Below are 17,904 nucleotides of genomic sequence, written 5' to 3' on the forward strand. Positions count from 1 at the left end.
TAAGTATGCATGGTAGGTGAGCTGTTATGCCCGTCTTACTTCTCCCAAACCTGACGTGAGCAAAATCGAGTGCGGCGTTATGCACATCCATATACCAGATGTCTGACTTCCCCATCCCTTTTCCCCGGGGGAAGGATCAAACAAATCATGTCTACAAATGTGCATCTCAAAGGTCCAGGGGGATGGGACACGCTGATTCTTTCTCTGTCTATGGAGTCCTCGTCAGCTGACCGAGTGTGCAAATTCTCTTTCCTTTCTCTGTAGAATTAGCAGGGAACAATTTGGGTCTCTATGAACAATTGGTATTGCACAATTGGCCAAACACTTGATATTTATGCTAACCTAAAGGACCCAATACTTTGGCCACCTCATGAGAAGAGAAGACTCCCTGGAAAAGACCCTGATGTTGGGAAAGATTGAGGGCACAAGGAGAAGGGGATGAGAAAGGACGAGATGGTTGGACAGTGTTCTTGAAGCTACAAACATGAGTCTGACCAAACTGCGGGAGGCAGTGGAAGACAGAAGTGCCTGGTGTGCTCTGGTCCATGGGGTCACGAAGAGTCGGACATGACTAAATGACTAAACAACAACAAAAGACCCAATGCACAACTTATAGCTGGACTCCCCAGTGCCCTCCCCAATCTGGACTCTCAAGCAAAAGTACTGTTCCCCTGAGATCTTTTCAAGGGATCATCACTGATACTGCAAATTTTGACTGCTAAGGGGATTAGCAATGATTTGGAGAGAACCTTGCAGGGAGGATAAGGCTAGAACCTTGTGTTGCTGAAGCATCTGGGCAAAACACTATTGTTTATTTTTATGATTACTATTATTAAACAACGAAGATTTCTTACGGACCCCTTGTACCTTTCAGCAGGCGCTCGTCGTCTGGCTCAGTCCGGATGTGTGCCGCACGGCCCATTGTGCGGAAGATGGCAGCATCTCGCCCCCAGTAGTCACTGTAGAGCCCAGCGAACAACTCGCCACCTGAAGGTCAGATTCAGCCATGGTAAGTGGAGAGAGGGTTGCCACACTCACACGACATACATGTTACATCACAGGTGAGGCGTTTGATCAGATTTTCCTGGATCGTACCACATCAGGGTGCAGGTGAAGAGTTGCGTACTTCAGTGCTTCTCTACAGCCCTTCTAGAGGAGGTCAGGGGTAGAAGCAGGGCAGGGACAGGAGGGGAACATGACAAAATATAGCAGGGAGGTTTCAATCTAGACTTCTCCCTGGCATTCTGTTTTTCCATGCGCAGGGATGTTGATGTTGTTGTCAAGGCCCAACTTGTAGACCCAAGCGTTACAGGAAAAGCTGTGCCCACGCAAATATGAAGCTGTCGTAAAAGCTTAAGGCAATTTACAGTAGCAGGGATAAAAGTCCCAATGTGTTTTATACATGATACAAACAGAGACATCAACAGGAAGTCAATGGATAACCTACACTTAAAGAAGTTGAGGTATTCCATCTTTTATCACTGATGTATCTTTTAAAAAAACATTTTAAAACACGAATACAGTAAGTCTGCACTTTTCTTTCTCTCAAATCTCCTCGCCCTCACCATGCTGAGCGAGACCAGAATTTTTTCCCCTGCATTAAATTACTCGTACTCTACATTACGAGTTCAGGATTCCACTCCAGAGTGAACTCCAAGGCACTGGCTGCCCGATGACATTTTCTGCCTCGCTTGTCTTTTTAAAAGGGGATTTCATAAGGTACTTGGCTTAACCCCTTTCTCAATGTGTCTTACAGTTATTTGCCACTGGATGGCACCCGAGTACCACAAAAGAAGCAGGAAGAAGCCATCCTTTCAGAACGGGAAGAAAATTAGCCATTTGACAGTCTAAATTAAACTGTGCAGATATTTTACTGCCCTCTGACAAAAAACTGAATACTTTCAACCTTTTTTTAATCTATAAGCAAGCATATTTGACTAACTTTACTGTTACTGTTATGGTTTTTAATTATTATCTTTATCACTATTACTACTTTCCCTCTCTCTCAAGGATTTGCAATCTTTTACTTGCTGTCTGCAAATAAATGTGGATCTGATTTCAGTGCAACTGATGCATTTGGAAGTAATTATCCTGCACTTCCTAATACTGTAATGACCCCAAACATTCTGCTGAAGTACAGCAGATACGGCAAACCCAGAAATCTTTCACTGGTGCTAGCCAACCCACGCGGAGATCAGCTTCGCACAGGAACAACACCTTAGCAAATAAAGTAAATAGGTCACAGCAGTTCTTGAGAAAAAGGAATCCTTACGTATTTGAGATGGCATGAAAACTGCAGTCTCCAAACACCTGAATAATCACTCCCAACTTCGCAAGGTGCCTGGGTTTATGTAGCCAAAACAATATGACAGCTCACCCTTGCAAAAGGGTGTGTGTGTGTGTGTGTGTTATCAGCATCCTTGGAAGAATCATTTGTGTGTGTTTTTGTAAGCCTGCATGTTTGCGCTGAGGCTACAGTTCGGCTTAGCATTACATGCGAACTGTGTAGTGTACAACTTCCACAAGGAAATTTTCTACACATGTGTGATTTTCAGCCTTTCTCAGGCTACAGACATCCTTGGCAGAATGAAGGTCATGCATGACTTACAAAGCGAATTCTTAAACTAAGTTTTACATTCGTGAGGTAACTTTGATTTCCCAGAGGAAGTGCTTGTTGGTGAAGAGCCAAGGGCTTTGCAGTTCATTACGTGGAGGGTCTTCCCACTCTGCCGTGAGATAAGGGAAATTTGAGCATTTGAGCATTCGTAGAGGCATTGTCACTTTGCACGCTGGTGTTTATTTTCTTACTGGAGAGAACCTAAAGCCCTGGGATGGCTGCTTTGGGGCAGCCAGCACTGATTGTAGTCACATGCGAGAGAGAGCCTGCAGACTCGCTTCAGTGTCAGATGCTGTTGCTAGATGCCGAAAAGACTCAGTTTAGGCATTTCAGTACATAAATCTTGTCAGAAGCAAAGGGAGCAATCAAGCTAAAAATAAGCACTTCAGATTCCCCACCAATTTCAGTGGGAGGTGCTGAAGCAAGCACTCTTATTCTTCTGCTGGAATTGTAAATCTGGTGGGATCACGTCCACAAAGTACTGCAATTTAAGAAAAATTAAAAGGGGATATTGGTAGCATTTCAATTCCACAAATATACTTTGGATTGTATCCAACGTGTTCTTCCATTCATGGAATAGTTTTTTGACCCAGTGACGGTTTGAACAAGAATAGAGTTTGCAGTCAAATGTTAGATGTGCTGTGTAAAAATAGACGTCGTTTCATAATTGCAAACTAAACTATCTGGATCTAAAACTGTAGAACAGGTAAGTCTTGTTTGTTAATAAACATGTGCAGAGGGGAATGGTTGCAGCTCAGTAATGGAGCATCTTTTTCGCTGCTGCCAGTCAGTGTAGGAAACAATAATGAACCAGGCAGAACAACACGTCCTATGTTATTGTGCATACAAAGCATGTTATTCATATCGTTCTTACTTATTTAAAATATTTATATCCCACCTTCAAGTCTAAATTTCTAAGTCAGGAAAATATACATATGGAAAGGGCACCTAAATGGGTGTATTATTTTTAATATATAACTAATGACAAACAGGGACGCAGGTGGCGCTGTGGGTTAAAGCCTCAGCGCCTAGGACTTGCCGATCGAAAGGTCAGCGGTTCGAATCCCTGCGGCGGGGTGCGCTCCCGCTGCTCGGTCCCAGCGCCTGCCAACCTAGCAGTTCGAAAGCACCTCCGGGTGCAAGTAGATAAATAGGAACCGCTTACCAGCGGGAAGGTAAACGGCGTTTCCGTGTGCGGCTCTGGCTCGACAAACAGAAGGATGGAAAAAACCACAGAACAAAACCAATGGAAATCATGCTTCAGTGAGAGGTAAAAGCTGTCTGGAGTTATTCCTCCCCCCTCTCAAAAATGTCCTGAAGAGTAAGGAAGTTTTATGTTGTTCAGGGCACTTATGCTGATTCTACATATCGGAAATGTGGCATCTGAATGTCATTGTTATTGTGGCCTTATAATTCTTGCAACTACTCTTCCCCTGACCCATCACCAAAGATGAAATACAAATGAATTGATTTTGTATTGTTATATACAAAATATATATTGTTATATATATGTCGGGGGGGGGAGTGTGCTTGTGTTTACTGGAGAATTTTATGGCCTGTACATACATAGAACTATAAAGACTGGTCCTCTCAATAAATCTCTGAATTGATCTAGCTGGGAGAGTTGACACCCCTGGTTTCACAGGGCCCTTCTCTGAACTGGTGCTACTCAGAGACATGGCACAAGCTGAGACCAAAGAAGCCTGGGGGGTTCCTGGGATAAGGTGGGGCACAAGAGCTGTCCTGTTGCACAAATCCACTCCACTTCCCAGTGGGGAGGAGTTGCGGTGGACCGCGTGGCCACCCACTCCCCACCAGGGGTGGGGGACTTTGTCCCCCATTGCCTGGGGAATCCCGGCCACGTCAGAGCCCAGCCAGCCAACCCGCTGCCCGGGGGAGCGTGGCCAGGGCTGTTTAAACGGAGGAGCGAGCCAGAGGACTTCCTCTTTGCTCGCTTCCTCAATCACCCGCCCTCCCGCCCTATTTTGCAGGTTAGGCAGTGACCTTGCTATGGACTTCGGTTGGTCGCCTTGGTTGTCTGAGGGGCCTGGTAGGAATTTTTCCACTTGGCAAATTGGCACTGGCCATTTGGTTTTCACCTACCTCGTAGCAATCGTCACAACTTTGTTAGGGTTGCGGTTAGGCATTGTTTGACCTTGTGTGGGGGAGGAGAGGTGTGGCCATCACCTGCCCCTCCATGCTTAAGGGTATTCCGTTATAGGAATCTGGGGGTGTTGATCTTGTCCAAAGCCCGGCTGGGGGGCTAGGGCCTTGACACGACCCCGACGGGAACACCAGGGGGAGCTTGAGTTGGTTCGCATCGACAGGGCTCCCCCTACCGGTGGCTCCCCCTTACTGGACTTCCTGCACAATGGGCAGGAGTCAGATCTAGTCAGGTCCAAGCAATGCCTAAGCCAATATTGCTCACATTCTATAATTTCAATAAAGTTGTGGCCAAAATTTGCCCAATAACATAAACCTAATATCTGTGTCCTTGTGTGAGTTATTTCCAACAAGGGGGTGGCTGCAGGGTCTCGACACACAAGTTTGAGCAGAATGAGAAGCTTCAGGATAAAGGTCATGCTCAGGGCTGCTTCACCGGCAGCGTGTGACATGTGCTGGCTCTGTCTCCTCCACCCAAGCATGGACCATTATCCAACACCAATATTTCCTTCTGCTGCTACTTGAGATCCTTTAGCTGGAACTGTCAGGGGTTGATCTGGGCACTTCTGCATAAAAAGCAATTGCACTGCTACCCAGTCATGGGGATAAGTCACATCTCAGTCTCAGCAGCAGAAAAGATCTGGGCTAGAAAAGACGCAGATAACAGGGCTGCTACTACTGTGTGCTACATATCAAAAGCCACGCGCCTGAAGAAAATTATCCTTTCAAGAACTTCTGTGGTCTCTGTCAACCTGCCAATGAGATCTATTACCAAGTAGAGCTTTGCTTTATTGGAAACAGACAGGAGAATTCATTTGCTTTGGGTACTTAGGTCCAAAAATTCTTTATGGAATTTATCTAACCATTTAACATTTTTATGTAGCATTATCTGCGGTTGAAGGTCTGTTCTGTTTCCTGATTGTAATTTACAACTTACTCTGAGTTTATTCAGAAATGAAATTGTTCCTTGCTGCCTCTTTCCTTAGTACCAGGTCAAGAGAAAGTAAGTTTTGAAGGTAATTCAAGAAAAAAAAAAAACCCTAAACAATGGGAAAAGGAGGAACTGAAATCCAATGCAAATTAATCACTTCACAGTGCAATCCTACGTGTGTATTTAAAAGAAAATCTCACTAAACCAAATGGGGCTTACTCCCAGGTAACAGTGCCACCTTGAAATCTTGTCTATTTCAACAGAAAAGGTAAGCAGCTTCCTCGGGTCTTAAAGGTAAAGGTACCCCTGCCCGTACGGGCCAGTCTTGACAGACTCTGGGGTTGTGCGCCCATCTCACTTAAGAGGCCAGGGGCCAGCGCTGTCCGGAGACACTTCCGGGTCACGTGGCCAGCGTGACATCGCTGCTCTGGCGAGCCAGAGCCGCACACGGAAACGCCGTTTACCTTCCCGCTGGTAAGCGGTCCCTATTTATCTACTTGCACCCGGAGGTGCTTTTGAACTGCTAGGTTGGCAGGCGCTAGGACCGAGCAGCGGGAGCGCACCCCGCTGCAGGGATTCGAACCGCTGACCTTTCGATCGGCAAGCCCTAGGCGCTGAGGCTTTTACCCACAGCGCCACCTGCGTCCCTATCTATCTATCTATCTATCTATCTATCTATCTATCTATCTAATCTATCTATCTATCTATCTATCTATCTATCTATCTATCTATCTATCTATCATCTATCTATCTATCTATCTATCATCTATCTATCTATCTATCTATCCATCATCTATCTATTATCTATCTATCTATCTATCTATCTATCTATCTATCTATCTATATCTATCTATCTATCTCTATCTATCTATCTATCTATCTATCTATCTATCTATCTATCTATCATCTATCATCTATCTATCTATCTATCTATCTATCTATCTATCATCTATCTATCTATCTATCTATCTATCTATCTATCTATCTATCATCTATCCAGCATCTATCTATCTATCTATCTATCTATCTATCTATCTATCTATCTATCTATCATCTATCTATCTATCATCTATCTATCTATCTATCTATCTATCTATCTATCTATCTATCTATCTATTTGAATCTAATATACAGTGAATCATAACTCAGTGGGCAGTATTGCTTTGAAGTTAAATTACTGTGCCTGAAAAGTTCCCTAATATTATGCAACCATTGCATGTCTACCTATCAAACTGGCAAAACAACAACAACAACAACAAAAAACCCAACAACAACAGAAAAACATTGGCTATATGGTTGATCTAGTGAAACAAAGAGAATTAAATGCAACATAAACGTAGGAACAGGTAGAAGAGACACATCAAAGGCATGTAAAAGAATAGTGACAACATCTTAAGAGAGTTGGGGAAGAAAACTCAGAAAGACATTTTATAACATACAACAAGCCATTACCAAATAAAGTGGAGATGAAGGAGGAATTGGGGTCAAATGGGCACCGTCCACGTCCCCTCTCCAGTCTGTGTGCTTCTAGATAAAACAGATGATCCTTTGAAAAGAAGAAGTACAGAAAGCATATATAAAGTTCTGGTTTACACAAACGAAGCTGCAGCTACCTTTGTACCAGTGCTGCGGCTTAGGAACAACTACCGTATTTTTCACTCCATAAAGCGCACCAGACCATAAGGCACACCTAGTTTTTAGAGGGGGAAATCAAGAAAAAAAAAATCTTATTCCCCCCACCCCCAGCCCTAAAGAGCAAAGAAGCCAAGACAGCGAGCAGGATGGATCCCACTCGCTGCTTGGCTTCCTCTTTAGACGCGCGCAACCTCTCCAGCCGGGAGAGGCTGTGCGTGGCTAAAGAAGCCATAGCCGCATGCAGCCTCTCCTCGCCAGAGGGGCTGTGCGCAGCTATGGCAATACGCCCACCTCCCACAAAAGCCCACAGGAGCAGCGCACCCTTTAAGGAGCGTGCGGCTCCTGCGGGCTTTTCTACGAGGAGGGAGAAGGGACTGACTGGCCGCGTCTGTCCTTTCTCCTTCCTGAGGAAAAGCCCGCAAGAGCCGCGCGGAGCTTTTCCTGCCTGCCTCCCCGCTGCATTTGCTCCATAAGATGCACACACATTTCCCCTTACTTTTTAGGAGGGGAAAAAATGTGTCTTATGGAGCGAAAAACACGGTAAATCACGAGCCCTTGTTCAAACGCTTAGATGGCTGATGATACTCTGCCACTAGGCACATGTTGAAATTGTACATCCTGGTACTTTTTCATACTGTGCTCATTATGAAACTTTCTCCCTGTATATTTGATTCATCTGATTGATTTGATTTATCCATAACTTTGGTACCCCCTTCCCATGTGAAAAGTACTACAGAAATACTTTTATAAAATCAGTAATACAGAAACTCATTCAAACAAGACTCAACGTAGGATACTTGTGCATGTAAAACACTCTCTTGTTAATGTATGTGCACCTCTAGCACCAGGAGTACCAGTTTGGCCCCACGACTGTGGGTGCCTGGGGCCGTGGGTGCCATGTGGCATGCATGGCCCTGGCTCTGAAATTTGTGGGTGCTCAGCCCCTTCATGGGGAATTTTGTGGGTGATCGGGCATCCAGGGGTCCCAGGGAATTGGCACCTATGTCTAGAACTGTAGTGCATTCAACACAGTTATGCCTTGGAGAATGATAGACCACTCCTTTATGCCAGCTTTTCTTCCTCCTCCTTTTGGCCATCGTAAGTAAGTTATTAGGATACACGTGGCACTGTGGTCTAAACCACAGAGCCTGGGACTTGCCGATCAGAAGGTCGGCGGTTCGAATCCCTGCGACGGGGTGAGCTCCTGTTGCTCAGTCCCAGCTCTTGCCAACCTAGCAGTTCAAAAGCACGTCAAAGTGCAAGTAGATAAATAGGTACCGCTCCAGTGGGAAAGTAAACGGCATTTCCGTGCGCTGCTCTGGTTCGACAGAAGCGGCTTAGTCATGCTGGCCACATGACCCGGAAGCTGTCTGCAGACAAAATGTTGGCTCCCTTGGCCTATAGAGCAAAATGAGTGTTGCAACCCCAGAGTCGTCCGCGATCGGACCTAACGGTCAGGGGTACCTTTACCTTTACCTTAAGTAAGATAATATTTTGTATCATGATTTATAAGCTGCTGTACATTCAGAAAATATAATAATAATAATAATAATAATAATAATAATAATAATAATAATAATTTATTATTTGTACCCCGCCCATCTGGCTGGGTTTCCCCAGCCACTCTGGGCGGCTTCCAACAGAGATGAAAAATACACTAAAATGTCACATATTAAAAACTTCCCTGAACAGGGCTGCCTTCAGATGTTTTCTGAATGTCAGGTAGTTGTCCATCGCCTTGACATCCGATGGGAGGGCATTCCACAGGGCGGGTGCCACCACCAAGAAGGCCCTCTGCCTGGTTCCCTGCAACTTGGCCTCTCGCAGTGAGGGAACCGCCAGAAGGCCCTCGGAGCTGGACCTCAGTGTTCGGGCAGACCGATGGGGGAGGAGACGCTCCTTCAGATATACTGGACCGAGGCCATTTAGGGCTTTAAAGGTCAGCACCAACACTTTGAATTGTGCTCGGAAACGTACTGGGAGCCAATGTAGGTCTTTCAAGACCGGTGTTATATGGTCTCGGCGGCCGCTCCCAGTCACCAGTCTAGCTGCCGCATTCTGGATTAGTTGTAGTTTCCGGGTCACCTTCAAAGGTAGCCCCACGTAGAGCGCATTGCAGTAGTCCAAGCGGGAGATAACCAGAGCATGTACCACTCTGGCGAGACAGTCTGCAGGCAGATAGGGTCTCAGCCTACGTACCAGATGGAGCTGGTAAACAGCTGCCCTGGATACAGATTTGACCTGTGCCTCCATGGACAGCTGTGAGTCCAAAATGACTCCCAGGCTGCGCACCTGGTCCTTCAGGGGCACAGTTACCCCATTCAGGACCAGGGAATCCTCCACACCTGCCCGCCTCCTGTCCCCCAAAAACAGTACTTCTGTCTTGTCAGGATTCAACCTCAATCTGTTAGCCGCCATCCATCCTCCAACCGAAAATATACTTGAGCAGTGTTCAGAAATAGATTATAAAGCATAATCCAGCCAACAGAAAATCCACAGAAATAAAAAAGGCCTAGTGGTGAATGGTCAAGGATGATGGAAGTTCCCAGTCCAGCAAAATCTTCAGGGCTGCCCACCTCAGTCCAAAATACCATGCTTAGAAGCAAAGAATACGTATCCATCTTTCTCAAACCTGGGTCTCCAGCTGTTGTTGGACTACAACTTCCATCATTCCTGACCACTGGTCCTGCTAGGGATGATGGGAGTTGTAGTCCAACAACAGCTGGAGACCCAGGTTTGAGAAACACTAGCTTAACTGGATGGTGACAGGCTTGCCCCATGTTTGCCAATCGCTGGTAACGCAAGTGTCATAGTTGTCCATTTCTGGAACAGTTCTTTGCGGATGTTTAACAGCCGTCAGCATCTGCATCCTGGTGATAGCGCACTTGTTAAAAGGAGAAAAACATAGAATCATAGAATCACAGAGTTGGAAGAGACCACAAGGGCCATCGAGTCCAACCCCCTGCCAAGCAGGAAACACCATCAGAGCACTCCTGACATATGGTTGTCAAGCCTCTGCTTAAAGACCTCCAAAGAAGGAGACTCCACCACACTCCTTGGCAGCAAATTCCACTGTCAAACAGCTCTTACTGTCAGGAAGTTCTTCCTAATGTTTAGGTGGAATCTTCTTTCTTGTAGTTTGGAACCATTGCTCCGTTTCCGCTTCTCTGGAGCAGCAGAAAACAACCTTTCTCCCTCCTCTATGTGACATCCTTTTATATATTTGAACATGGCTATCATATCACCCCTTAACCTCCTCTTCTCCAGGCTAAACATGCCCAGCTCCCTTAGCCATTCCTCATAAGGCATCGTTTCCAGGCCTTTGACCATTTTGGTTGCCCTCCTCTGGACGCGTTCCAGTTTGTCAGTGTCCTTCTTGAACTGTGGTGCCCAGAACTGGACACAGTACTCCAGGTGAGGTCTGACCAGAGCAGAATACAGTGGCACTATTACTTCCCTTGATCTAGATGCTATACTCCTATTGATGCAGCCCAGAATTGCATTGGCTTTTTTAGCTGCCGCGTCACACTGTTGGCTCATGTCAAGTTTGTGGTCAACCAAGACTCCTAGATCCTTTTCACATGTACTGCTCTCAAGCCAGGTGTCACCCATCTTGTATTTGTGCCTCTCTTTTTTTTTGCCCAAGTGCAATACTTTACATTTCTCCCTGTTAAAATTCATCTTGTTTGTTTTGGCCCAGTTGTCTAATCTGTCAAGGTCATTTTGAAGTGTGATCCTGTCCTCTGGGGTGTTAGCCACCCCTCCCAATTTGGTGTCATCTGCAAATTTGATCAGGATGCCCTTGAGTCCATCATCCAAGTCGTTGATAAAGATGTTGAATAAGACCGGGCCCAAGACAGAACCCTGTGGCACCCCACTAGTCACTCTTCTCCAGGATGAAGAGGAACCATTGATGAGCACCCTTTGGGACAAGACAAGTCCCTGTCCTGAGAAGCTTACAATCTAAACCGTCACAGAGAAGCAGATGAAAGAGGAAATGAAATGAAAAGCATGGCTAAGTGTGTACAAATGCAGCTATATATACACTCAGGTTCTGTTCTATGCAGTTCTATGCACGTTTACCTCAGTGCAGTAGGAGTTGGTGAGGAGTGCAATCCCGCACTCCTGCTAGTGCATTTGCACCATGCTGACCTTGTCTCCACCTTGCCCCTCCTTCTCCCACTAAGCCCTAGCAGTGCCTGTGACGAAAGGTCAGGTAAGAGCTGCTGCCTTGCCAATTACAACTGTATCAGAGTCAGTCCCCCACTGAGCTAAAGGAGACTTACATATTGAGTATATCTACATAGGATTATTCTGTAGAGGGTCAAGCCAAAGCAGCAGCAGATCTTGGGGTCGGAAATTTCAGTGGCACCCTGTGAGACGCCAAAATCCGGCACCCCCTGCCTTTCACACTCCATCTAATTCATAGCTGCATCTCTCCCAAGGCTCTGCGTCCAGAGCAACTGAACCAGTTGTGCTCCCCTAAATCCACAGAATTGATGCTTTTGAATTCTGGTGCTGGAGGAGACTCTTGAGAGTCCCATGGACTGCAAGAAGATCAAACCTCTCCATTCTGAAGGAAAGCAGCCCTGAGTGCTCAGTGGAAGGACAGATCTTGAAGCTGAGGCTCCAATACTTTGGCCACCTCATGAGAAGAGAAGACTCCCTGGGAAAAGACCCTGATGTTGGGAAAGATGGAGGGCACAAGGAGAAGGGAACGACAGAGGACGAGATGGTTGGACAGTGTTCTCGAAGCAACCAACATGAGTTTGACCAAACTGCGGGAGGCAGTGGAAGACAGGAGTGCCTGCCGTGCTCTGGTCCAGGGGGTCACAAAGAGTCGGACACGACTAAGCGACTAAACAACAGCAACAAATCCACCTCTGACCAAAGTATCCATAGAAGAGGTTAATCTCGAAAAGCCATTTCAGGAAACACTCAGTATATTTTTAAGCAAAATGACAACTAGGTGAAACTTAAAGTTGTGCCTTTTTCTTTTAATCTGCCATCACTCAACCCTCAGAACTAATACCGTATGCCCACAACTTTTGCACATTTAACCTGTGTGCATTCAGGTTTATGTACTTGGCAAAATATAAATAAATTTAAAAGGGGGTGACAAGTTTGGGGGACAGAGCAACCAGAGCTCACCCCGTTGCGGGGATTTGAACTGCTGACCTTATGATCGGCAAGCCCAAGAGGCTCAATGGTTTAGACCACAACGCCACCCATATCCCATGACCCACCATTGCACCCAATGTGTTTTGGCTATACGGGATTTTAGTTTTAGGCACCACCCCCAGAATGTAACCCCATGTAAGCTGTCAGGTTACTGTGGTTCTATAGCTTTAGCAGTAGCTGTTTTATGTACAGTGTGCCTTCGTTGGATGCTGGTGGGATTTTTTTAAGGGGGGACAACCCCCACAAATTGTATATGGAAATATGGCTTATGTAAACTATAATTCCTTGAAATTATTAGCTTCTCAGGTATTACTCCATTAAAAGGAACAGCTTTAATCAATCTGGGAAGCAACCACTGGAAAAGAAAGAGTATTGCTATCGTATTATTTTTCTCTTTATGACAACATGAAATTTTAAACCAGCAGACTTTAAGAGAATTAAGCGAAAATTAGTAGTTAGAAATGAAAAATGAATTTTGTAGGGTGAAGACTGGGAATATTATACTTTTGTATTATTATACTGGAAATACATTTTGCAGAAAATAATCAATGGAAGACTAGCTGAATTATTTGAACCTTCTCCTGTTTGCTGGGAGTGCACACAAGCCCAAAATATCATAAATCTCATAAATCAAAGCTATCCCAAGATGTGTGTTGGGGGGGGGGGAGGGGGAACCTGGTTCTAATAACATCTCAGAATAAATCAAGGCAACATCTAAATCCAAGCTCAAACTTGCAAATCAATAAGCTGAAAGGAAGAGGTTTATGTCAGGCTAACAAAAACCAACAATGTGTCCAAATGGAAAGATCTGTTGATGGCAATTTACACTCGTTGAGGCAAAGTGTGTTCTCCTTCATGGAGAGCACGTGTTGCGGTGGGGGCCGCCAGGACACTCCAAAGTTGGGGGCGGGCTAATTGATCATTGGCCACTGATGCGATTGGGGCTTCCCTTGTTGTTGGGAAGAAGTTAATGTTGCCATTTATTGATTGACAGTCAGAAATGCTAAAACTCCTTGCACGAGGCTAGGGCTTCCTCTTTTCGCCCGTGCATTGGATTGCCCGTCCCTCCCTCCCTAGAATAGGGTTGTTCGCTTTGACCTTGCTATGCCTGTCATGGGGTCGTCTGCTTTGGAGCGGGGGTCTGGTAGGAATTTTGTCCATCTGGCTGATTGGCTGGGGCCATTTGGTTTTTGCCTACTGCTTAGCAAATCGTCACAACTTGTAAGGTTCGCGGTTAGGCATTGGTTTATGGTTTGGTTGGTTGAGGGGCATGGATTGGCTGTGCCTGCCCCTCTAATGCTGCTGCTGCAAGGGATTCCGTTAAAGGAATTGGGAGCTAACTATTGCTTGTCCACTCTGTCAAGGGGGCTCGGGCCATTGCAATGAGCTCCTGGTTGCATTTGGGGTGAGGGCAGGTTCCCTGCTCCGTGTAACCCCCAAGTGTATTCCCCCATTCTGACTTTCGCATCGTGCGGAATGTCAGTCTGTCCCCCATGGTGGGGGCAGATAGTCGCAACCAATGCCTAAGCAACCACTCACAAATTTGTATTTTAATAAAGTTGTGGCCAAAATTATGCAAAAAATCTTAAACAAAAATTTCTGTGTGATGTGTGAGTTATTGGGGTGGACCTGGGGACCTCGACACGCAACTACAACTATGCCAGAAGATTCTGCAGGAATATCCTGCAGCAGGAAGCAAAGGCCTAGGTACATCCCTGCTCCTTCTCAATTAACAACAGAAATGAACTGCTGGTCCTCGTCACCAGTACCTGTACAATACCTTTCAAGAGCAGTTCAGGGAGCACCACACCCTGTCAAATCAGCAGCAAACTATGTACCTTTCTATACCTCCAGGAATAGGGCAGTATAGAAATTCAATACATAATAATAAAAAAAACCCCACAAAACTAGGAGGGTGCACTAATGAGCTTGTACTGGACTGCCCTCCCTGATGGCAGATCTTGGTATTTTGCGAAGCATTGATTCTCAGACTTCATCTGGATAGCTCAGCTGGTTAGGTCATGATGATGACAAACCAAAGGTTGCAGGTTCAATCCCCATATGGGACAGCTGCATTGCACGGGGTTGGACTAGATGATCCTCAGGGTCCCTTCCAGCTCTATGATTCTTTGTATGTATTTACTTATCACCACTAAGTTAAAGTGGTTTCATTTAGAAAGGCATTAATTTTTTTTAAAAAAAACGTTTTGCTGGTTGTTTGAACACTTACTCTTACCTTGGCAATTAAGTTGTGCTATTTCTAAATTGCTGCTGGTTTTAAACATCACATTCTGCTTTCATCGTTTACAACAGTTCTGCTTAAGACTAAAAATTTGGGTTGATGACACTGTTTTGAACAATTTTCACCGACATTAGGTTTTTACTCTTACCAAACCAAATCTTCTCCATTTATACCATAAACAAAAATTCTCTCTTGTGCAAAATGCTCGGTGTATTGGCTTAAGCCTAACAAGTAAATTAGGCGGTGCTCGTACTGTCTTTTGTTATCTATGTTTGCACAGCTGCAGTTTCTGATTGAATAATGTGGTTTACATTCTTCAAGGTACCCTTGCACGTTAAGGTGGACCACAATTTATATTCCACTGAAACAGAGAGGTGTGTTTTTTCAGTAAATCTTACCCGATTTGACAGAATCCAAAGCATATTCTTCATAAATGTTTGCAGATGCGCAGGATCGCTGGGGAAATGGTCTGCAAAATTTCAACATTGACTTTTTTATTTTCCTGTAGAGTTTTTCCATCTCAACCTTTCAGGGCATTGTGGCCTACAATGCTGGCTGCTCTGAAGCATCCAGCGCTGGTGTTTTTCACCATGAATCGAGTGATTTGTGTGTGTCAAGTTCCACATGATGCTAATTTCAAAGGAAAATGGTTCCCTAGTAATATTGGTTTCAAGGACTAGCACTGTAATTTTAGCCATTCTTTGCCATTTGTGAGAACAGTGCCGTAAAAGAAATGTCATGAGAAAAACTGACACGCTACAGGATATGAGGTAGCAGTTTGCTGCCATTAGTCATGTCTCCGTCTCCGTCTCTTTCCAATGACTAGGATAGAGTCATAGAGGAAAACTAGAGGAACTAGAGATTATTCTGTCTCAGTGTAGCTGGGAAGGAAAAGATTTGATTTATGGTACCTATGACTTAAGAAACCTGAGAAGTATTCATTGGGCATTAACACTGCCATTTTAAAAATAAAATAAAAATCACTACACTATTTGTTTCGTGAAGTCTTAGCTACTCTGTAACATAGCAACAGGGTATGAATCAATGACATCAAAAGGCAGCACTTGCCAAAAGATGATATACGATAAAGAGAAACCACGTCCCATTCAATGAGCTCTCTTCTTAGGACCAATGACATTATTTTCTTGTACGTAAGATTTTAAAGCTAATCCTTTCTATCTATCGCATAAATGAGACAAATGCACGTTTTGGATTTCTGACACACCCTTTGCCATAAGATCCCAGGACAGGTTACAATAGAAAAACACGATATTAAAATCAGTTAAAATGTATATCAGTCAGGCATGAGCGTAAGAGACTCAGGCTTTAACATCCAGCTCCTTTAATACATTCTGACCAAGCATCTGCACCCACAATAACTTGGTTCGCGCCCTAATTTCCACAGATGTGAAAATGCATATAAATCAGTTTTGAAATAATCCTATAAACTCAACCCTTATGACAGGAACAACTCAGGGTGCTCCCCAAAGCATAAGCTTCACTCTCCAAAGTTCTCCGAAACCCCAGAGATTCTTAAGGTTTTGAGCGGCTGATTCCCCCCGCCCCCAATTGATTTATAATGTATTCTTCTATTATTTACATACTTTACTATACTGTGATGGCTGCTTTAAGAAAAGCAGGCAAGAAATAAAAAAGGCTCACTGGTTCAACCCAATAAGTTAGTTGTTACTTTCTTAACCGTATGTTTTTCCTTAGATCAATTGTGTCCATACAGTACATCTCCCCATCCTTTTATGAAGAGCTGGAACATTCAGCTTAGTGAGGTCACCGAGTTAAGAGTTCAGTTTGGAGCCTGTGCTTGGATTTAAACAAAACACTAAATTTTCTGCTGATTTACTGACATGTCCTGTGGTTTTTCAGGTTTAAAAATACCGTGTACAAGTCAGAGTTCAGCTGATATAGCCAACCTCAATAAAGCTTCTGTAGCGTGGATTTAACATCATTACTGCAGATGGAGGGGAAAGCTGGTAACTTTGGTTTTCCCCCTATACTTCAGAATATACAGTATTTACAACAGCATTCAAAAACATAGATGTATTTGTAAGTATGGTAATCTGTGTTAAATAGTATATTGCCCTTTAATAGCAAATGAAGGGAAAGCTTGAAAACACACATCAAGACAACGTGTATCTATTTCTTTGTAGTTTGTGAGCAAAGGTCAGGACTGAATGTCAATTTCTTATCATGCAAAACCGCACTCCATTTCCTGTTGCAGGTTTCACATCTGGTGAAATAAGCAATGTTAATATTAATGAGAAAATTATTATCCTAAGCTGTTCTTGATAGCTCTTCAAACACAGAAATACCCTCTGGCTCTGATCCTGCTCTGCATCCAGCTAGCTATTCTCTATCCACTCGGTCTGCGTCCATGCAAACTTCATTCTGTTTGCATTTCCCCTCTGCTCTTTTGAGACAACGGCCTTCATATTACCGCTAAAGACAATTTAGCAAAGGCAAATAAGAGAAATAGTGGACGCTCCATGGAATTAGGAGTGTTGACACTGATCCACAATAGGGATGCTTCCAGTCACCTCCATGAAAATTGGAATATGCATTATTGATGTAGCTATAAATGAGAAAAGGGGGTGTTTCAAATCCCCCTCCCATGTGAATGCTGCTGAGAAGCTCTTCTGCGTGCAAATTTTCCTGGCTGCATGGCTATCTCTCATTCCACCATCTTTTGCCCACTGCGCTTGAGGCAGTGAAGAAGTACTTCTCACTTCTAACTTCTGCTAACTGCAGCTCATGATGCACAGAGGCCACTTGCAAGGCACCCAGAAATGTACTGCACTAACTGTGGGATTCATCTGGACAAAGACATATGGATAGAAGCTTTAAGAGAACTTCTGTGTGGAGTATGATCATGAGAAGAAATATCTTGGGTGGTGTTCTTGTGTGAGCCGGCACTTGGGATTAAATATAACAAGCACAGCTGACCATAGATGTAAAAACTCAAGCAATGCACCTTTCTGCACCTCACACCACTACAAGCGCAACTCACTTATACTTTTTTTTTTTAAAAAAATATTAATATTTATTCAAAGTTTGAGAATTACGAAAAGGAAAAAGAAAAATACAAAATACAAAAGAATACAACAACAACAAAAAAGAAAA

The 17,904-nt window shown here is 44.3% G+C and overlaps 1 protein-coding gene across 2 annotated transcripts in view; it reads right to left on the bottom strand.

The window, feature by feature from the left end:
* The window catches only part of SEMA3E (semaphorin 3E), a 169,059-nt gene that overhangs the window by 29,433 nt on the left and 121,722 nt on the right, over positions 1-17,904 (bottom strand). Inside the window, exons 5-6 of one of the 2 annotated variants that reach the window (XM_079975172.1) lie at positions 7,164-7,257; positions 859-987 (exon numbers count right to left, since the gene is read on the bottom strand). In XM_079975172.1, coding sequence (XP_079831298.1) covers positions 859-987; positions 7,164-7,257 — 223 coding nt within the window. The remainder of the gene's footprint in view (positions 1-858; positions 988-7,163; positions 7,258-17,904) is intronic. The other variant, XM_079975173.1, reaches the window with a different exon arrangement.

This window comes from Podarcis cretensis, assembly GCF_951804945.1.
Source record: "Podarcis cretensis genome assembly, chromosome: 5".
Classification (NCBI taxonomy): Eukaryota; Metazoa; Chordata; class Lepidosauria; order Squamata; family Lacertidae; genus Podarcis; species Podarcis cretensis.